Raw genomic sequence first — 22,752 nt, 5'->3', positions numbered from 1 at the left:
ATGGACAGAGAGGAGGGGGGGAACGGGCAAGGAGATGGATTACGCTTTCTTAGGTTAAAGAACCAGAGCAGGGAAGAGCCTTTTCGAAGCTCGGATTAACACAGGGACAATCCCAGAGCGAGTCTGGCACTCTCACGGATACCTGGCATCGCTCAGCAGTGCAGCACCCCAGGAAACCCACCCCAGGAGGCCTCGGGGCCGCACTCGGGCAGCGAGAAGGGACACCCAGCACCCTGCGGACCCGGCACTCAGGGGTGCAAGACACCCTAAGTGCCCCACAGGCTGTGGGGACAGCAGGGACAGGAACAACCTTGACTTCTACCAGGGCTCTCCGCAAAATGCCCCCTCCATAACAAGGCAGGGAGTTCCCACGCTGCCCTCTTTCCCACGGCACTAGGCTTGCTCTGCACTTCGAGAGGAGCAAGCTGGGAAAGTGCTGGTGACAGTCCCCCTGCAAAGGCACATTTCAATCTAGGCCTCCAGAGTTAAGCACCTGGAAAGAAAGTGAAAAGGACGTAGACAAAACAGATTATTTAGAGCTAATGGCATCTCTGGAGGCTTCGACGCTCACACAAACCCAACCGGTGTTCCAGTGCCAGCAGGTTTTGGAGGGGGCAGGCAAGAATAAAACCCACCAAGCAGCTCTCTCCACTGGCACGTGGGGTCTTTCTCCAGGAGAGGGGCTTGCCTGTTTCATGTTTTACTTTCAGCTTAAAGGGCCTGCCAGTAATAAATAAATACAGGAACTGCCAGAGTCTGCACACGCTGATGGGAAGAAGCTTTCTCAAGTGAGGTGCTTCATACAGAACAGCTTCAGGAGCTACAGCAGCTCCATTGCAAACCTGCTGCAGGAAAGCACATTTCCTCCCTCCTCCTTTGAGGGTACGTGGCCTTACTCTTGTAGGGCAGTCATTTCTGCAAACTGCTGTATTTCAAAAATAATTTTCTTAATATTACCAGCGTACTAAAAATAGGTTGCATCTTCCAAAAACAGCTTTACCAGGTGCCGGGATGCATTCAGACCATCAGTCCGCCAGCACACAGGATCTAACGTTAAGACAGGAGGGCAACTGGCACCTCAGAGCTGGAACAGGATGCAAGCGGCAGGGTGCTGGGGCAGGCCTTAGCTTTCCTGCTGCGAGTCCCAGGGCAAGGAGCAAGGCCCATCTGTGACGGGGGCTGTCACCGCTCTGGTGGACTGGCAGCGTTCGGAAGGGAAGCGTGGGATGGAGAGAGAGTGTCCGAATTATACAAAAATCTGGGTCAAAAGATGCACAGTATGATGAATGGAGGCCATCCAAAAAAAAAAAAAAAATCATTGGAAGCAAGTTAGAAAATGGAAGCCAGCAGGTTTCTCAGCTGCCCTGTGCTCACACTTGGCACAGCTCACAGAGGCATCAAAATCTGGCTTTTCCCTCCCCTTTTTCTCTCCTGGAAAACTCACGCCAGCTGGAAAGAAAGCCTGCAAGAGCAGGGAGGCCAGGAGACCACTGCCCTCTCCCTCTTTCCTCAAACTGCCCCACAGACACTGCCTCCAAGTCAACAAACGCTGCCTCAAACCAAGGCCACCCAGGGTGGCTAGACCAACCCATGCAGCCACACAGTCCCAAACTACCCCTCTCAGGTGACATCTCACCATGGAGCTGCACATCTGTCACTTGTTTAGGGCCAGCTTCTCCCTCTGGTCACTCCTCGGGGCACCCTCAGAGACCTTCTCCCATCTCAGAAGAGCCAAGCTCTTACCTGGCTGCCACCAGAAGGTGCCAAGCCAGGCTGCACAACACAGCTCTCCAACACCTCGTTGGGGATGGCCAAAAGTTTTCCTACATTTAATCCGAGACTGTCAATGTTTCCTTGGCTCAGCATGCTGGCGCTTTCACACGCTTTCAGGCTCATTCAGTAATCACAGCTATGCCACCACATGTTCTGAAGTCCTTTTTTCTCCACACCTTCCCAAAGGCATCCCATCACTGTGAACCAGGCATGCTTTTACATCACCTGTGGATCCAATGGATCATCAATGGGATTTTCTTTCTGGGAGACTGCCACTACCACACATCTATGACGACAGGACATCTCACCACAGTATCACAACACATTTCTTACATGGGGCCCCACAGCAGGGCAACAGCCCTTTCTGCAAGGTGCATGACACATCCATCAGGGAAAACAAACAGAAAAACTTCCAACACACTCTCTGACCCTTTATTCCTGCCCTTGCATTAGTACCTGCTCCTTCAGGTGGCACTAACAGGTCAACAGGCTTCAACAGATCAAGGTCAGCATTGTTTTGACATTCAGGGAGATTTTCTTCCCTGTTCATCTTCTACTCCTGCTCCAATTTATTCCTTAAAAATGCTGCTTCTTGGCCCTTCAGGGTCACATCCTTGGCCATTGCTGATGCAAGAGCACAGTACTCTCAGAGCAGTTCCTCCAGTTAGTGTCCTCCAGCCCCACACAGCCCAAAGATGAGACGCTTGCTCTTTACCTCTGATGACCAGAGCCATAGCTTTGGTAGGACCAGGCAGATCTCACTGCTGTGCTCCTCTCTGCCTTGCAGAGACAAAACCAGCCTCTTCAAAACACACCAAACCAACTCCTCCTGCAGCGTGGCAAGCTATAACTCCAAGGTTTCCTGTGCTGGATTGCTTCATCAGAAGATCTGCAAGTCTTCGGGAAAGAGCAGTGCCCTTGACTGCAGTCCCTGCAGCATATGGCGGGGTGTTCATGCACTTCTCTCCTCCTGCTCCAGAGCAGGAGCACTGTGCCACGGTTTGCTCATCTAGGGCAGGCCCTCCTCGGGGAGATGACAGCCACGCCATGGACAGGGCAGGAGTTGGAAGAGAGCAGGGTCTGATATACTATGTTTTTTACGCACCTCCAAGTTCCCATTTCCCTCCACTGCCTCCCTGGGGCTTGGCCGCTTCTGCGGCCGCCTGTCCGCTGGGGCCAGCAAGGTGCCCGGAGCAGGCGCCAGGGCAGCGGGGCACCGCGCCAGGCTGCAAACACCAGCGACGCCGTGATGGACGGCACAAGGAAGGGCTGGATGAGCAAGTCTCCAACCAAGCGAGCAGAGACGACAGTCCCGCTGCTCGCTCAGGGAGGATTTGGGCCGCTCGTGGCAAGAGACCTCTCCGCCTGCTAGCTTGGGGCAAGTTTCGAGGCTCAGACTGGGGTAGAGGGCTAGCTGGGCTGGTTTTCTTTTTCTCCCCCCAGAGAAGGACGGCAGGGCAGTTCACTACCAAGGCTAACACTGGATCCAAGACAGCACCGCAGGGAGACTGACCACGTTGTCAGTCATGGCTAGTGGCACACACCGACTGCTCAATCAGGCTGCCAATCTGGGCAGGCCATCTTGAGGCTTTAGTAGGGAGGAAAGAAAAAAAAAGCCCTTATTCAAAGGGCACAGTGCTACCCAACAGACTCCTGCTTGCTATGATTTATCAGCAAGTATCACACAGGCAGATACCCCTCTGCTCCCGCTCCCCCCCCCCCCCACCAGCCGCCGCAGGGTTTAGCCCATTCATGCAACAATCCCAATTTCCATGGGGCTTTGCTATACGCTTCCCCCCCCCCTGCTTCTAGTACCCAGCAATACACTGAAATCTGGCTCAAGAGCCTCCTGTGCAACCAGCTTGTGACACCAGAGCGCAGCCACCCCAGCAAGCGTGCACCCAGGCCGGACTCCCCTCGTGCCCGGGAGGATGGAGAGCATCACCTCCCCGCTCTCCCGGGGCGGATGCCCAGCAGCCAGCGGGAAAGCTGACCGCAGGAGGCTCTGCGGCCGAGCACAAGAGCCTTTGCCTTCCCACAAGCCTCACACGAGCGGGCAAATACTCCAGTTGGAATTAGAGGGGAGATTTTTTTTTGCAGCTCTGAGAGGAGTTACTTCCTGCACAGCATATATTAAAGCATGGTTCAGGTAATAATTTTGCTGCTGAAAGCACAGTCAGTCCTGCCACATGATACGGTAATACTTCTGCAGTTAAATAGCTTCTGTTTTGCATCCACGCCTTGTCTGCTCCCTCTCATTTCCTTTAGGTTTTATTTACATCCTTTAGACTTCCCCGCAGACAGACTTCACAGGGGAATACCATCCTCTCCCTCTCTGCCCACACTCCCTCGGCAGCAGCTCTCGCTACCGGGAGCTGCTGAGGGACAAGGAGGGACAACCGATGCCTCCTTTATGGTTCTACCCACCTAAGAAAAGCGATGCATTACTAAACTGTTGTCACTAGCCAGCCTCAGGGAGGGTATGAAGAAAAGCAGGAATCAAAGAGCATCCGGGCAGGAAGGAATTAACACGTTCTCCAAACTTTCCTGTTTCCAGGCAGATCTGACAGTTAGCAATATATCATGCCCTGTGCCTCATCCACACGAGACTGGACACCACAAGTGACCCAGTTTCAGCACTCGGCCTCTCTCCTCAGGCCATAGAGGCTTCCAGCCACAACTGAGGTGAAGGTGACCATGCTAAGGGAGATTGGGAACATCACTGGCCTGAAGCTGATCTTCCTAAAGCATCCTGCAGCCTGCCGTGCCCTACCACTGTGCCCATCATCAGGTCCACTGCCAGATTTGACTTGACGAACCCTTGTCCAGAAGCTGCCTTGGCCTTCCCACTCAGATACAGCAGAAACATCTACTGCTGCTGGGTTCACCAGCATCTCCCTCCCTTCAGCCTCCTTCTAACCCTATCTACCCTCTTCCAAGAGGGGACATCTGGCCCCATGTGCACCCTTTTATTCACAAGCACTGAAAGAAAACCTGCTGTATGGGAGGACACCACACAGGTCCACGAGACCATGTACCACAGTGACAGACAGTCTGCTTCTCCATACCATCCAAACGTCCCCCTCATCGCCACAGCAATACCGCTGTACCTTTAGATATTCACTAGGAGACCACAAACACAGCAAATATTAGCCTTATATATCACAAAAATGAGACTAAATCCCCAGACAGGCAATAACAGCTCAACTGCATCTGACTGATGCTAATACAGAGAGATCCCAGTCCCCTTTCTGCCCTAATTACTGGGCCTGCATGCATCTCCCACTGCCCTCTGCTGGGGACAGGGCCAGCTGCCGGATCCTTTGCCACATCACCATGATGAGGACAGATGCTCTCTTCTCTTCTGGCATCCCTCACTCCACCAGCCCTTCAGCTTCCCACTGGCTTTGCTCCCCCTGCTCAGAGGGCCACCAGAGCTGGGACCACTGGGACGGCTACCCAGCGGCCAAGAGCCTCTCACCTGAGCCAGGAAGGAGCACCAATGCTTCTGCATTTTGGAGGGGTTTTGCTTTCATGTCATTGAGGCCCAAGCACAGAGAAAAAGAGGGAGAAAAGGACACTGAACAGGTCAAAACTTTACTTACCCAAGGAGACCAAATCCAAGACCAAGAGGGAAAGCAGAAAGTTGCTGGCAGCAGTGTGACACTTCATGGTTCCTGTCAAGGAAGAAATTCAACATCAAGTCCAGCACTTCATTAGTATTAATCTCTTGCCTCCCCAAAACACATGCAGGGATATAGTCCTGTCCCAGCTTGCATATTACTGCCCTGACACTGCAGATACAGGCAGCCAGGAGAAACCCCAAAGGTCATTTTTGCTAATGCTTAAGTCTTATACAGGGCATTTCATCAGTGAACTTCAGAAGCCCAGAAGAACTCTTGGTATCACCCTGCACAACAAAAAAGGAGACAACTCAAGACCCTGAAACCTAGTATTTTTCCCCTCAAACCACTGTTCCCAGTTACAGCTGGCCACTGCCCAGGAGACTAGTTAGAGCTGGCAGCACCAGGCTCCTGCAGGACTTTCCACTTGGAGCCCCCAGCCTCTCAACTTTCAGAGAACAGCTAATAAAGACACCCGCAGCTCCCCAAAGCAGCGCTGCTTGGGTCAACAGTGCTAAATTACGTGGCCTCATAGCAATTATAGGCGCAAGAAATCTTCAAGGGATTATGGTGCCCTTGACACTGGCTGAGCAAGGCCATCTCCTCCAGAGGAGCATCCCAGTAAGTGCAAGTCTACTTGTGTCAAGCACTGGGGCTTTTTCCAGCTCCTTGGGGAAAACTGTCCCTGCAGCCTTTTAGATCTCATCTCTACCAGCAACACCCAGCTCTTTTTGCTCCATTTACATTTTGTCACTTCTATTTAGAGCCTTTTTGAGTTATTCTAAGCAATTCTTTCCCCTTGTTGGCTTTCAAGGCACCACATCTCCCTTAATCATGCTCTGCCTAACTCCCATAAAGAGAAGTTAAGGAGCCAAGTAGTTACACCTCCATAGTTCGTTTGCTTTCTTTAAGCTACCTCCACGCTCACCTTTCTATTTATTGAGCCGATCATCGTCCACGCACACAACCTCAGAGACCAGCTAGCTAATGCCATGTATAGTCACTACCGCTTTCATGTCATGTGGTCCAAAACACCCTTTCAGCAAGTGCCAAACTGAAAGCAGGGACATCCTTACAGCTCTGCTATGCACCACAGCACGCGATAGGAAGCCTCATCCTTCCCTCCCCATCCTCTCCTCCTCCCCCGCAACCCAGCCAGCAAATGGGATAGACACAACCCTGGCACAACCCCAAAGCCAATTGAGATATTCTAGAGTCATTTGTCCTATTCCAGCACACAAGCTGGGGGCATTTGCTTCTCACTCCTGGGGAAAGATGACCCAGATTCTGCTCTCAGCCACACACAAGAGGTGTGTTTTATTTTCACTTTTCAAAGGATGGTTGCTCATCTCATGAAAGGGGACAAGTCACAGTGAACTCCTCAGCCCTGGAGCCGCAGAAGCCCTGCAGTTCCCAGCTGGGATGAGCTGCTTGAGCAAAACACTGAAGGTAAGGAAGAGCTATTGCAGCAGCCCAGCCTGGGAGCCCGGGAGTGACACAGCAGTGAGTGATCAGCATCAGGATTTAAGATGTTTTGGCAGAGCTGCGTGGGAGGCTTGACCTGGAATCACTGAAGACACATCAGGATTTCAGAGTACAAAGCAGAACCCAAAAAAAACCCTGCCCATGCACATCCAAACCTCTCAAAACACCAGGGCGGCTGAGAAACAGGCACTGCAAGGGCACCTGGAGCAGATCAGCATGCAAACAGACACGTCTGCATCCCACTTTGCTTCTAGAATTTCCCAGGCTTAGCATTTAATACAGCACGAGACCTCTCATGATAAAGCAGAAGAATAAAAAAGTAAGAGGGAGCTCTTTAGTATGGTCACATATTTGCATGGTTTGCATATGATTAAATATAAAGATGTTATGGAACCAACCCAAGAACCCCACAAAAACCACAGGAAAGTTCTGCTTTACATGGAAATTCATACACGTAATAGCTTAAGCATCCCATCCAGCAGGCAAGTATAAATTATATAGATATCACACAGCATATAGGCCCAACAGAAAACCCCAAGCAGCTTACACAGAGCAAGCAATATGTGTGCATAACCCCCGTCATATCCATGCAACGCTCCCATTCCTCTCTTTGTAGCAATCGGTTGCATTAGCTTGACTTTGCAGGAGCAGAATCTAAGTTATTGGCAAACATAAGTCTCTAAGTGCAGCAGAAGTCCTGGTGGGAATCCAAAGATCCCTCTCTGAGGCAGGCAGTATGTCTTGGTGATCCATCTCCAAAGCTCTCAGCACTTTTCCAGGTGCTATGAAAGTTGTGAGCAGGGGCAACATTTTGGCACAGCTGAGCTGGTAACCAGCACACCTGCTGAACAGCTGACCCAGTCCCTGGAGGACAGGACTGAGCGACATCAAAGGCAAAGAGAATTTGTGACAACTAGCCTTTTGGTCAGCAAACAAAGATGAACCCAGGGCTCCCAGAGCTAAATGCATAAGCAGCTCCCACCTGAGACAAAGTACTGACCCAGCCTGTGAGGGCTGAAACAAGTGATAAGTTGCATCTTCCATTTACCCGCCCAAGTGGGGACCTGCAACATGTACTAGCGGTCATCTGCACAGCAAGCTTCATTTCACTCGGTACTTGCAGTGCCTGGAGAACAGATCACCAAAACAGACCTGAATAAAATGCTGCAATATGCATGACTGCCAATGGGGTAGCATCCACTACCACCGAGCAGACAGCTTCTCCAAAAGCCCAGCCGATCACCCTGCACACCGGCTTGCTCCCAGCTCATCCCAAAAGCAGCAGCTCAGCCTTTGCTTCCCAGAGCCTTGCTGCACAAACACTGACATAGAATTGCAAAGATAGCACCCAGAGTTACCTGAAGGAGTCTTTGTGGTGCCAAGACTGCAACTCCGACCACAGTTATGGACTCAAGGGGTCTGCGTCCTGCTGTCACCCTAAAAAGCACCCTACACCAGCGAGGCACAGCATACGGCAGGGGGGCTCACCAGGTCCTCACCTCTGAGGACAAGCCTTATCTCTGCAGAAATGGGCAGACACTTCAAAGGGAGCTTCAAAGTAATAGCTACCCGTATTTTATTTTTACTGATGGATTTGTCAGCGAAGATAGTTCATAACAACTCTATCACCTTCTCGGTAGAAAAAGGCCTTAAATTCTAATTTCTTGAGCTATTTTACCATCAAAGTTCCTCTAGGAGGAAAAGGTGTGTGCGTAGGTAAGAACAACAGTACTGTGGTCCTTTTTGCACATCTTTAGGAAATTCATCAAGAGCCTGAGAAGACATTTGGGATCAGCACTGTTTATACACACCACGTCAATCTGCCCATTTTCCATGGAGAACTTGTCGCAGGTCAGAGAGGCAGGCTGCGATCTTCTGCTCAGAGCAGGAGAGCTCAGCCTTCTGCTACCACCTTTTCTGTCCTGATGAATTTTGGAATTACAAGTGCTAAATGTCAATACAACATTTCAAAACCAATTTCTAAAATTTTTTAAAAATGCCTCTTCCACAGGAACTAGGCATCTTCGCTTCACATCAGGTTCTTCAATCCCTCGGATTCAGCCAAGAAAAGCAAAATAGACTCTCCTAACAAAGAAAAAGCCCAAACACAAACCCTGCCCACAAAAATCAAAACCTTTCCGTTTCCTCCCTCCCTTTATGGATTTCAGAGAGGAGCAATCTCGGACATCCCCCAGCCCGTTCCCCCAGCCCCGGGCAGCCAGCCTGCCTGCGTCGAAGCCCAGTGCAGAGCCGAGCACTTTCTGCTGCCGTCAGAAAGCAGCAGCAGACCGAGGCACTGCACCCCTGCGCTCCCTCCGCCTTCTGCTGTGCAAGAAGGCCATCGAGGAAAACAGCCGCTTTCTTTTAAAATAGCTCCGCTATAAGCCCAAGTGAGTGGAAACATCATTTTCCAGCTTCACAGACCACGTTTAAAAAGCAACAGGGCAGTGGAAAAAACAATTTGCGCGATGTAGAAATGAAGCCAGTTGACAGCATCCCTTTCAAGCGTCATGATAAATCTAAATATTGTATATTCCAAGTCAGTCACTTCATTATGTAAGTAATTGCCTGAAATGTCATTTTGATTTTGTCTGTCTTCATTAATATTGCAGCTCTTCACTGGTTCTCAGAGATGGTTCACTCAAATATCGCAGATTTCAGAACAGGATTGAAAAATCTCAGGGGAGAACTTTAAAATTGTGACTAAGAGCGTATTAAATTGTACCTTATGCCTGAAAGAGGCTCTTCATAGGCGGTTTTCCATGCAGTATCCAGCATAATAATGTTTCTGGGCAAGTCAGCTCTGGGAACTTAACTGGCATCTCCTGGCTGCAAAAGCACTAATGTTAAACCAGAGACTCCCCTGTCCACCAGCAACAGGTCCCCAGGGCCCGGGAAGCAGCCAGCAGAACCCCATTAAATAGGGACAGACATGAATTGGAAGCTCCTGCACAGCTAAATCAGTGGTCTGCAAGGGAGTCAAGGGCTTGGGGCAGAGCCACAGCTTCTCCACATGCCCAGCCACAGACAGATTGAGCAGCTGGGGTGGTAGGGGACATCTTTTAGGAGGCATCTTTTAGCATCTTGTGCAACTCGGACTCTCTATGGACTATTAAGGACTGCGTCTCCCTTGGTTTCAAAGGCTCAGGGACAGATCCGTGCAGAAATAATAATATTACTATATTAATTAACTAAACTATTAACTAAAATAACTATAAAAATAATAGCAGTGCATCTTTCAGAAGGATCCTGCTTGGTTAAAAGCAACAGCCGCTACTGCAGAGGGAGCTCAGCAGGCGCATGCTCCGGCTCACCGCACGCCCAGCGCAAATTCATCACAGGGAAGTTGGCAACGAGACCCAGAGCCTCCGCCAACATCTCACCTATAAGGATTATGGGCACCAGCAGAGACACGGCCGCTTCCGCCGAGCCCGGGCTGCGTATCGGCCTCAGGTTGCTTGAGCATCAGCTTATGGGCTGTGCACCTGTATTGGTTATTTTTAAATGCCCCGTTGGGGCACTTGTATATGAGAGCAGTTAGCAGACACACAAAACACCCTTAATTGCTTCCACCAGAAGAGCAGCAGCTTCTGTGCCCTGCTGGCAGAGATGCTCTCACATTTCAGCTGTTACCAGCATTTTTAAGTCGTCCTGAACCCCCAGCCCCTTTTCCCCCCCCCCCCCACACACAAACACCCAGTCTTCTCGTCCCCAAACATCACCACAAGATTTGTGCCTCAAATTTATAGTGTCAGTCTCTGTTTGCTCTGCGCTGTTCCAGGAGCATAAAGAAGAAATGAAAGTGTAAATCAAAGTGTCTCCCGAACGGCTTTCATGCAAGGCACCGCTCACCACGGAAAAAAGAGAAAGTACCTGCCTTCTCAGCCCTTCCCCAAAAGCCTCTCCTCCAGAGGGGACAACAGCTCTGCCCCACAACCACCCCCACAACCTGCTTCTACAGGAGGGAGTCCAGCAGCTGGAGGTGCCACCAGCCACCTCTGTTCCTTCATGAGCAGAGACAAAGTCCCCAAGAAGCTAGGTGGGATCCCATCAGGCACATGGCATTCACCCCCCGGGAGGGGCCTCCTCCCAGTGCCCTGATGGCACGTGGGTCCCAGGGCTCTTGGCTCACACCAGCGCTCTCCCCATCAATCCCTGCCAAAGCTGTCATCTTCTATTCCTTGGTCACCATCTGCAACGCACACAACCCAGCTCTTCTGCTCTGCCCCCTGAACTGGAAGTGCTGCTAGAAATTCACCTTTCTCTGTTGGCTTTCAGCTAGATCTTGAGATTAAGTAGGGTTTCAAAATGGGGGGAAAAGGAATTAATTCTCCCCCTCCCCACCACACATTGGCATGAGCAATACACAAATCATAATTCCTAAAAATAACAAATTGCAGAACAGGGTAACCAGAAGTAAATTGATATTGATAAATAAGCTTTTCTTCCACACAGTAGGTGGTTTATTTTAATCTAATGAGTTTTATATTTTCAAGGCTTTCAGATTCCATGATGAAGAGCCGTCCGCGCTAGAATTACGAAGCACTTTGAAATATTGTAATTTTATGGCTCATTTTGTCAGGACTCTTGAAAATGAGATTTGTTCCCACTGAAAAAATTTGCCCTTTTTTTCTTCTATTCCCTGTGGTGAAGGAAAAAATTCCCTTGTTAAATAAATACAGGCCAGCCCATTTGTATGCATTCCGGGGGGAAGGACGGAGAACACGAAGCATAGCCACCGGGTTCGGAGAGGGAGTCAGAGTGCCACTTTTCCCCCTTTTCCAGCACGCACAGAGAAGCGCTTCAAGCTTGCCTCTCGGGTCCGAGGGCCACCGCTCGCCGCCCCGTCGAGAGCCAGAGACCCCTTTCCGCCTCGCAGCGCCTTTGATGCAGGACAAGTCAAGCCAAGGCTGGAGAAATGGGCATTTTCGCCCCAGCTGGCAGCGAAGCACATGGACATCGAGTCCAAGGCTCTCCGCAGGCACCTAACACCAACTCACGTTATTTAAAATTTTCTTCCAGTGGAAAAAGCAGCGCTGTTATTAACTAACAACTATTAATGCCGTATTTGCAGCAGTTTACTCTGATTACAAAACAAGGAAAGGAGTTGAAATATTTTGTTCTGAGCTGGGAGATGGTATTTGCTGTTCCAATAAGAAGCAACTCTTAGCTGCAAGACAACATTAGCGTGGTGTCTAGCAAAAAGCTCAAAACCAGAGGAACACTGTGTTTGAGCGGAAACTTTTTCACCCGCTCAGGAAAACATCATCAGGGTTGGACATGACACAAGTTTTCCAGGTAGGTGGAACTGCCATAAAATCCCCCGCAAAGGGCACAGCTCTGTGCGCACAACTGGCAAACTCTCCGCCACGGCACGGTCCAACCACAGTACCTCTGCATGAAGTCACTCGGTAATACGGCATCAAAAACCCCATCACATTCACCTCTTGGTTCATGCAACACTCGGAATAACACTTTGGGGATGAGCAGGAAGGGGGGACCTCCTTCCTCGCTGCAGTAGGGACAGCCACGTGGCCTCCTGCATGAAGGCAGCATCCCGCTCAGGCAGAGGGAAGAGGAGATGCCCATTTTTGCGAGTGGGGCAGCAACAGCTCTGCAGAGTCTCCCCAACCGGTTGCTACGATGCCTATGGCGATTAGCCCTCACGAGCGCTTGCTTGCGCTGGAGCGGCGGTGCCAACCAGGAGGCACGCAGGGATGAGGCACAGAGACCCAGCGAGCACACCACCTCCTCACCGCCCCGGCAGAGCCCAGCGTGCGGGCACCAGGCAACGCAGGAGCAGCAGAGCCACGCAGCACGCGGTGGCAACACAGGATGAAAAGGTGGAAGAGCTGCCAACAGCAACAGAGCTGAGCTAAAGCAGGAAAAAAAGGCAGGGGGAGGATGGCTGGGAATTATCGCTTTAGGAGATGTTTTCCTTAAAAAATTAGGAAGATAAACCTCAATGAAGTGGCATGCATAGTCTGGTTTCACAGGACAGGAACCTCTCTCCAGACTCTTAAAAGCACACAGCAAGGGACAAAGTGGCAAGTGTAAAGGTCCTTAAGGCCAGACCCAAAGCGTGCTGGGTGGTTGGAGACCGGGCACCTTCTTCTGCGCCCTGAAGGCAGGAGGCCTGCCTGCTGAGGAGGCTTGGCAGCAGCCTGGCTGAACTTCCACGCTCCACCATCAGAACGACGCAGGAGCAGTGTCCTGCACCCTCAGGCTTGGGCATTAGGTTTTTGAGCGAGTTTGTAACACTCCCACACAGCCTGCACTTACAAACCCTAGGGCACTGCTGCCCACACTGCTTCAAATGCAATCACACAACTCCTGCGTTTCGGGGGGGGGGGGGGGGTGTTTTTTTTTTTTTCATTCCACTTCACAGATGTTGTCTTGTTAAAAAGAAAAAAGCCTTCATCTAAATACTGCCCACTCCATTTACAGAATAAAAGATACACTTACTAGACACACACGAGACCACTCTTACTCCAGCCCTCCGGCTCAGGCTGGGCCCTGCAGCCCCGGAGCCAAGGCAGGGGCTCCGCGGGGAGCTGCAAGCCAGGATGGCCCTATGCTGGCGGGGACGGGGCCCGACTGGCACAGCACCTCCGCGTCGGCCGCAGCTTCGGCAGTGAGCCTCACCTCTGCCACAGGAGGAGGGAGGGGAAAGTACAGCTGCAATGGTGCTAGCAGTGCTCTGGAAGCTGGTGCTGAGTTTTTGCACACCACCAGCTGCAGACGCGGGAACTCCTGGCAGTTGGCAGCCACACTGCATTTCCAGGCCCTGCCCAAAAAGGTACTTTGGTTCTTCCACTCCGTCTTCCTTAGAGGACACAAGATGCTAGTTAAAGCCCCCATCGGCCCAAGACCCAGGGTCTCGCCCCTTCTCCCCACCTCCAGCTCGGATATGGACATTGCTAAATAGCTGTGTTGCTTGGTTTATTTGTTCATTCCTTTGGCAGCTTCAGCCTCTTGGGGAGAGGGAGGAATAGGGGCGCTTCGGAGGAGCGGAAATCACACTAAGCACCGTGGGCTGCAAAAGCCCTCAGCCCATTTCTTGCCTCATCCAAATCAAGACCAAAGTGTCCTTGCTGCTTTTGCACAAAGCTCACTTAACTTCCAGCGAGAGGCACTTTGCTGCAACAGGGCTTTTCAAGGCCCACTAGCTGTTCGAGCTAATAAGAGCGACGCTTTGCCTGATGCAGTAACACCGTGGGCACGCTGTGGCTAATCACTCCAGGTTGAAATTTTAGGGAGGAAAAAAGTGGTGGAGAGAGCATGAGGAATGAAAGATGGGGCTATTCAGGGAAGAAAGAGAATCTACCAGTCCCAACTACTGCCACACCAGTGCCCAAAAGCAGGAGGAACAAAGTGGAAAAAACAAGGCATTCAGCAGACAAGAAGCTATTTTGATTAGCAAGCAGACCACCACCTGTGACAGGCCTATTTGTGTAATCTCTCCTAACACCCCAGCCACGGCTGAGGACCCAGTAGCTCAGCCAGCCCCTTCCCACGTGCCCTTCTTCAAGCTAAAACAGCCCCAGCACCAACACACCCCCATTGCCACCAAGACATCTGCTCCCCAGTTATTTTGCCCCCCGCACACTCCAAGACAGACAGCTGGGAAGCAGCTGTTACCTCAAACGCAAGGACTGCAGCAAAGCAGTTTGGTCCCCAGACCCCACGAGCCATGCACTAACATGTTAACAGGCTAAAAACCATGAGATTTGAGAGCACACAGAGCTCCAAGAGCAGCTCGTGGCAGGGAGAATCCACTGGATCCTTCCTCCACAACCAAAGGTTTCCTGCCCACACTCAAAGCATCAAGCTTTGGATCTTGCACATGCAAAAAGGCTGTTCCAGCCCCTGATGCTTCCTGATGCACAGGCAAGATCCTGGATATTTGCAAAATTCAGGCAAGTCCTGTGGAAGCCACTGGGATTCCCCACTGCAGCTGCAGATTTGACAAGCCCTCATAGGATCCAACAGCAATGCAATCATCAAGTAAAGTGTGAACTTTAATGTTTGTAGGTCTTGGGCCACAAAACCCCCAAACTAACCCTCATCCTCCTGTAACATAATTGAAATTCTTACTGCAGCAAGTAGGATTTGGGGGAGCAGAAGTTCTTGGAGACGCTTTGAACTCTTTATGCTCAAAAAGCGTAAGTAAGCATTTAGTCCGAGAGCAAACCTGCAGCTAAACTAGCCAGGCAATCACACAGCAAACCCACAGCTGAGCCTGTGCTCCTGCAGAACAGGACTGGGAACAGCTGGGGTGCTTTACACCTAATGAGAGCCAACAGGCCAGCCCCTCACCAAGCCATCCTGCCTCCTAACACTTTTTAACCTTAAAAATCTGTGCTCAAGACCATCTGTGCAGAACTCGACTAAGGAACTTAACACATTAAGTCCTTTTTAAGATGCCCTCCCCAGCTGCTTCTGGGGAAGACTCCAAAGGGGATCTCCATGTCCTTATTCTCTGGATAACCCCATTAGGTTAGCAAAGCAGCCACTGTGCCTCAGACGGTAGGTTAGTCTGGAGATTATTATGGGTGGGCAGCAGAAAGTGTTTCTTGTGCAACCTCCCTGCCTTTTTCAGGCAAAGACCCTGGGGAGACAGGGAGCCTCTTGGAGCACCCACTTGGTGCCTTTCTTATGCCCAGCCCTGGGGCGCGTGGGCAACTCCAGCAAATAGCTGAGGCTTGCAACTCCTGCCTCCTCCAAGCATCATCTCTCCCACTTAACACAAGAAAAAAAAAAGAAAAAAAAAAGAGTAGAGCATCAATTTTTACAGTTTCCCATAAAACGAGGTGTTTTACAACTTGGTCTTAAAACAAAACATTGTACTTTCACAACACAGTCTTGACTTTGTGCTACATGACATACGATTTGCATTCTGATACAAGAGGCAGCTCTGCACTGGGGAGGGAGGCGGAGTGGAAGAGAAACAAATTTTATTGCAAAGGGATTTCCCTCTCTTCCTTCCCCAGGGCAGGGGAGAAGGAAAGACAACATTAACAACCCCCCCCCCCCCCCCCCAAAAAAAAATATCCCCTTCAACTTTGACAAATCTGGATTTCCCACCAGGATATCTCACCCCATAAGAGATTCTGCACCAGCTGTCACCCATAGTGCTCACACGCGCCGATGCCACCAGTGCGGGGCATCCCAGGCTGCTGGCCGGCACGATGCACCGGGAAGGCTCCAGCAAGGAGCTGCAGACGCGGTGGGCAGCCTTTGCCACGGCGGGCAGTTGGCACAGATGCTCTGGCAGCCCTCCCCGACCCCCTGACATCTGCCATACCGGGGGACCTGCTGCAAAGCGGGGTCTGGTGTCCTCCCAGCCAGGCACCGGCACAAATCCCTGCTCCAGGTAACGCTGGTGGAGAGGAGAAGCGAAGCAAGCTGGCAAGTCGGGTGCTGCGAGCACAACCCAGCCAGCGCCAGCCCGCACACCCACCCGCACCACAGTTATTCCCTCTTCTACCTGCAGTGGGGAGTCTGAGTTCGCACCCCCTCCACACAGTTCAGCTATCAACCTAAACACAAACAGCAAATCATTCCCTTCCTCTACATCCTTCTATTTGGTCAAAAAAAGCCACCTCAACTCTTTCTCCCCCCACTTCTTTCAAAAAGAAAAAGCAGCATTGCCTTCGCATTCAGTGCCCTTATTAGCTTTCATTTTTTGGCAGGTCTTACTACTAAGAACAAAGATTTAGATTTGCCTAACTAAACGCTGGCAATGAAGCCACTGCCACACACCTATATTTCTAATTGCAATTTGGCACGGACTATTATTTTGGTTACTGTAGCATCCAAAAATCTTCAGTTGCGGCTGGGAACAAAGAGGCTGAAACTGTGTACAGCAGACCAGAGAGCAACACAAGGGAAAAAGCGATCCCTGCCACAAAAAGGCTACAATTTAGATCTACCTAAATGAGCCCCAAACTCTGCATGTTAAGAGGAAAGCTAATGAAATTTAGCTGATCACCAGACTGCGCTCTTAAAGTTTGAGCGTTTTCTTTAAATAAAAGCTCTAGTGATGACTTCAGCCAGCTCAAGGCCAAATATGTTTGGCCAACGTGGAGCGGGATGCGTGCAGGGGGTCAGTATTCCAGGTGGCCAGAAAGAGGCATTTAAATAAGAAGATTTGGGGTTTTTTTTTTGTTGCAGACTAATGAAAAGATGTGCAAGCAAAGGAGAGAAATCTAAAATGAAGAGTTCTCCTAAGAAATAAAGCAAAGCGGTTCGGGGCAAGTTTGTGATTTTGAAGAGCTCTTTTTCCTATTTAGTATATTTTGAGGGGCTTAAAGGAAAAAACCCCAGCTCTTCCTCCGCAGTTCAGCTCCGCTCGGCTGCAGGCAGCCCGCAGCCCTCCGCCGCAGCCGCTGCGCGCCGAGTTGAGCCGCCGCTCGCCCAAGAAAGTTTGCAGCCTCCCCTCGCCTGCTGCGAGCCCAGCGCGACAACCGTAACCAAAAGCAGAGCCGGGACTGGGGGGAGAGGAGGGGGGGGGGTCGCTTCCTGTTGCGGGGTCAGAGCAGCAGGCGTGAACACGATTTTTTTTATATATATATATATTTTTTGCACAAAAGGGGAGAAATCGGACCTCCTGCCCACTTCCGTTGGAACCGGCCTGCTGGATCTTTTAGACCCCCCCCCCCCGCCATAGGGAAACGCGATAACCGTGCGCACCCCGGACAAGTTTCTCCCCCTTGGGGGAAGCAATAAAAAAATACATTTATTTACAGGACTAGAGGTTCCGGACGGCCGAGCAGCGCGGCGCCCCGCAGCCGCCTCCCCCCGCCGCGACCCCCCCCCGCGTTACCTGGCGGCGGCCCCGGCGCGGCCCCCCCGTCAGCGCCCGGCGCCCGGCCCCATGGCTGCGTCCCGGGCGGCGGCTGCGGCCGGCGACGGGGGGAAAAGTGAGCCTGGAGAAAGCCACCGCGAGCGGCGGCAGGAGGAGGAGGAGGAGGAGGAGGAGGAGGAAGGGGGGGGGGAGGAAGGGGGTGGGGGAAGGAGCCCGCGCAGCGCGGCGGCAGCCGCTGTGCAGCGCCGCGCCGCCAGGTAATGAATATTCCAGCGCCGCCGCCGCGCAGAGCCGCCCCCCCCGACGGCGGCTTTGCGGGATGCAGCGCGGCCGGCTCCCAAATCCCGGCCCCGCCGCCCCCGGCGCAGCAGCTCGCCCACCCCCGGGAAGCCGTCCCCGCGGTGGAAGGACAACAGTTGTCCCTGAAAGGCCGAGCCGCTGCAGCCCACCACCCCGAAACGCTCGTGTCACGCCAACTTCGTCTCGGCCTCGTTGCCGGTCCCCGCTAACGGGGCGCTCTGCAACGGCGGTGCGGGTGGGAGCAGGCAGCGCGCTGGCCCGGCATCAATCATACATGAACGTGAAAGGGATACGGCAGTGTGCTGGCATCAGCGTGGCGCGCCGAGGCACGCCAGGAGAATCGCGCTGCCGTTGTTTTGCACTTGCTGCTGCCTCTCCCTCGGGCACCGCAGCCGTGGTTTCTGGAGGCACCGCTCTATCGCTGCGGTGCTGCGGGCTCCCGCTTCCCCGGGCCCTTTGCGCTTCTGCAGAAGCCTCCTCCGGCCCTGGGGGCTCAGCAACACCCCAAAGCCTTCCCAGCAAGGCGAGGAGAGGACACACGAGCCTGTGGAGCGCAGCCTGCTCGCGGGCCTCCCCAGCTTGAGAGCAGAGCAACAGGTAGCTGGATGGGGACGCGGGAGCAAGCCACGCTCCCACATGCAATTAGTGCTGCACCAGCCTCCTCTGGTTCCCATGGAGAGGTCATTAGCCACCTCGGTGCGTCTGCATCTAGAACACCTCCTGCTTGCTGACCAGGCCCCAAGCGCAGCACCACTTGGGCAAGACGCTCCTCGCTTCAGCCCAAAGCCAGGCAAGAGGCAGGCAGCCTCCCCTACGTTTAATCCCACCAGAGCACCTCCATCTCGAGCAGCATCCCTGCTTTTCCAGGCCTCGTAGTATATCACTGCTGCTCCACCAGCAACCAGTTCCTACCTCCCATCCCCAGTCACACGCTCTGGTCCAGCCCCACTACGAGCTGCTTTAGCAAACACAGCTAAACCCAACCCTTTCACCCCATTTTTTGCTTTCTCAGAAGCCACAGAGCCCAAGCAGCCAACCCGGAGCCACACCAGCTCCCTCACCCCTTTCCCCAAGCCCCCCACCAAGAACATCTCAAATAGACAGCAAGCAAACGCAGGCTGCGCTGCCAAAGCGGCTGCCGGACCCCTCCTCGGAGGAGCCAGGACCACCCCGCACACTCACCTTTGCTGCCCTCCTCCTGGAGCACTGCACAAGGGTCTCTCCTGGCCTCCAGGAGGGGATAATTAAGCCTTGCCTCTCTTGAGCAGCTTCTGCTAATTAACTAATTACCACAGCTTGCGGTGCTGATTGATCTGAATTGGATAAGGGTCTGCTCTGGGCCAAGAGGGGGGTGGCTGCAAGAAGCGGGGGGAGGGAAAAAAAGTCCTGCAAGAGCAGCTGGGTGTGATGAGCCACCTCTCATTGCAGCAGCTCCGTGGTGAGCCCAGGGTAGGGCGAAACAGGAGCCGCTGCAGGAACGTGGTGCTGCGCTCCCCGCTTTCGGCCCGACGCTGTTCTCTGTTCAGCAGTGACCCCTCCTAACTTAGACCTTGAGCAATGCAGACACCATTTGTTCAAAAATCAAGGAACTAATTAGAGGTGGAAACAACAAGAAGGGGGAAAAATGAGGCAAAACTGTATGCTAAGCTATTTGAAGGCACATTTCAGGACCGGTTGTTTGCAGCTCTTCTCGCTTTGTGCAATTGATGTCTCACTTAATGACTCCCATGATAAATTCAGGTCAGCGTTTCTATTTAAATAAAGGTGCAACTTTCTTACGCTTAATCATTGCCCTCTTCCTGCAGTTCACGTTCCTTGGCCGTGCGCTGCAGCTTTCGGCATGTAAGGTAGTCGGGCAGCGGGGCCTTTCCAAACCAAGGAGCTCCACAAATTGTGTGGCTACTGAAGCCGTGTTTCTCCTGGTTTGCCTGTCAGGCTTGGATTCTCTGCTGTCCAATATCAGGTTGAGCCTGTGCTGCAGCCTGTCCCTGCACTAGTGGGATTTCTCTGCTGAGGTTTACAGAAATCACAGAATTCAATACCTTGTCTCCTACATCTCTCTGTCAAGCTTGGTTTAAATCAGCCAGCGAGTCCAGAAGTTGTTCTGAGGGCACAAATATTCACTGTGAACATCCTCATTTCCTAAGGAGACCAGAGTTTAAAATCACTGCAGTCACAGCGCAGACGTGGGAAGGGAAGGGAAGGAGCTGAGGCCTCGCAGTTGACCTGGACCTGGCTGCATTAAGAGGTGGTCCCTGCCGCCTTAGCTTCCCTAGAAAATCCTCCAGTGCAAGTCCAGCACCCAGAATTAACCTAGCTCGACCCACCATAGGAGCTTGGGCAGTAACAGCCATGGCTGTGTGCAGGTTGGACCCTGTCGGGAACCCTAGAAGTTTAGGTGGAAAATGGGGTGGAGGAGAGACATTTTGGTCATGCATTTACAACTCAGACCAACTTGCTGTGCTGATTGCCAGGCTCCTGTTTGTGGGAAGCAATGTTGTTTGCAGGCACAGCACACAAGGTAGGGAACAGGCCATTGCAGCTGTGTTTTAAAAGCTCAATCATGAGTGGGAAAAAAGGGGGCTAAAATGAAGGGATACACTGCAAATAGAGGGATGCTCTCACTTGTCACTCATATCAGTGGCCATAACAAGTAGCGACTGTCCTACCAGGCAGAGAGCACAGCAGCGAGCGGGAGGGGTGAGATAACCTTCCTGCTATTCCTACCTTTCTCCACGGGCTCATTACCGGGAAACCTTTTTCTGAACCAGGTCCCGTGACATCTCCTCTCCACCCTGCCGGAGAGCACGGAGCAGCTAGCCAGAGCCTTCCCAGCCTCCCGGCATCACTCACTCAACCTTGAAATTGTACTGCAGGGCTTCTCCCCCTCTCATTTTCTATCTAACTATATAACATTTTTCTATGTAACTATCCCCGCTTCATATCATTCCTCTTCCTGCCACCTCAGGTGCTCAACTTTGTCTTTAAATCTTTAAACAGAGGAAATGTCACCCAGAAAGCAGTTAAAATACAGGCGCATGCAGAATCCCATCCGACTGGGGAACCAGCTTGTCTCTGTGTTCACGTTCAGCTGTCCGAAAACCAACACACGGGCACCATCAGTTGTGTCTTCGCGCCCCTTTTTCCCCGGGAATCTCCCATCCACAATCCTGGATTGTGGATCCAAGCACTGACATCCTTGTTTGGAGAATAAAAACTTTGCAAAAGGGCGGTAGGACGTTTTGCTCGGGGAGACGTGACCCATGTCCCCAGCTTTCATTTGCCGCGAGCCCCTGGGAGATGGTACCCGCCACCACCCATGATTTTCCAGCACCCCATGGCCACTTAGAGGTGTCCACAGTGCAGCCAACAGCTGCAGCATAAGCAAGGTTTACAGGGAGAAAATGTGCTTGCCTGGAGGCCTGGAATAAAAATTGAGGCTGGGGGGGGGGGAATAAATAGAATTGATTCTACCACTTCACCTTTCGCTAGAGGAAATCCCGGCTTCTGCTGTCAAAACAATCCTGGCTTTCGCGAGAGCCTAGCCCTCCACCGCTATCGAACCCACGGCTGCTTCTTGTTTCTGCAGAGGGTCAGTTCATACCGGCAGATCCAAGCCGAGGAGGAGGAGGAGGCCGTGCAGCTGCACCCCGTGGCAGCCAGCGGTTGAGGACTTCCCTGGGCGGATGCGTTGAACGCAGCCGGGATGGGTTTCCCGCTGCCTGGCCTCCACCTGCGAGACAGCTCCCGTTTGCTACGGTCGCACTAAAGTTCAGCGAATTTGCAGAGTTAATTTGTACAGAATTTGCTTTTTTTTTTTTTTTTTTTTTTGACCACCTATGCAACACCGCCGCGTGTCATGGTTGACAGTGATCCACTTTTCCGGTGTGAAATTAATTTCTAGGTCCATTTCACACAGAATTTTAAGGCTAATTTTAGGATCATGCTGTTTGTTTAGGAATTTATGAGTGAAGGAGGCTGAAGAGGCACCAGAGCAGAGTTAAGGGCAGTCCGTGCCTTCTGTGTCTGTATTTGTATGCCACGTATTTATAAGGTGGAGACCACGCACGTAACCGGTGCTGCGGACACGCAGAGCACCCAGCAGCAACTGGTGGACCTGGCTAGGCCCATAACACTTCGGGCTTAAAATGGGCTACCAAGGGTAAGCAAAACTTTATACCAACTCTCCAAACAGCTGGAGCTGTTCCTCACTAGCCTTTGAAACAGCCATCGACATAATTCCCAATAATGGGGGATGTCAGTAAATCACAGAGCAGCAACTGGTCGGTGACCACTGCGACAGGCAGCCTGGAGCGGGAGCAGTTGTGGCGAGCGGGAGGCCCAGCTGAAGCCATCCCCTTCATTTCCCGGGGGTCCCTACCCCGAGCCACTTCTGCACTAGCAGCGTCTTTCCCTGAGCTTTGAGCCCTGCCGTAAGAGCTAGTTTTCCCTCCGCTTTTCTTTCCGTCCTCGCCGCAGGCACAGTAAAAGGTGCCATCTACAGGCATAGCGTCTGCACGACAGCCCCCCGGTTTTGCTCCTTCCCAGGCCGGGCTGGATCCACCCTCCTGGCATGCGCTGGTCGCCGCTCCGGGAGCTTGGTGGCCCGAGGCTGGCGCTAGCTGGGACCCTGGGGGAGCTGCACCAAGTCCAGAGCTGAGACGGCGGCTGCGTTTCGCTGGGCCATTTCTTTACAAAGGAAACGTGGCTCTGCCCGGGCCACAGGAGAAGAGCAGCATCAGCTGCATCTTGGATCCAGAG

At 52.3% G+C, this 22,752-nt stretch overlaps 1 protein-coding gene across 1 annotated transcript in view; it reads right to left on the bottom strand.

Moving 5' to 3' along the window:
• The window catches only part of CDH23 (cadherin related 23), a 223,127-nt gene extending 205,271 nt beyond the window's left edge, over positions 1-17,856 (bottom strand). The window contains exons 1-2 of the mRNA XM_064513627.1: positions 17,710-17,856; positions 5,379-5,450 (exon numbers count right to left, since the gene is read on the bottom strand). Coding sequence (XP_064369697.1) covers positions 5,379-5,445 — 67 coding nt within the window. The 5' untranslated portion in view covers positions 5,446-5,450; positions 17,710-17,856. The remainder of the gene's footprint in view (positions 1-5,378; positions 5,451-17,709) is intronic.
• Between the last annotated feature and the right edge of the window lie 4,896 nt (positions 17,857-22,752).

The sequence above is a fragment of the Dromaius novaehollandiae genome, chromosome 6 (assembly GCF_036370855.1).
Source record: "Dromaius novaehollandiae isolate bDroNov1 chromosome 6, bDroNov1.hap1, whole genome shotgun sequence".
NCBI lineage: Eukaryota > Metazoa > Chordata > Aves > Casuariiformes > Dromaiidae > Dromaius > Dromaius novaehollandiae.
This window is presented reverse-complemented; position numbering and strand designations above follow the sequence as displayed.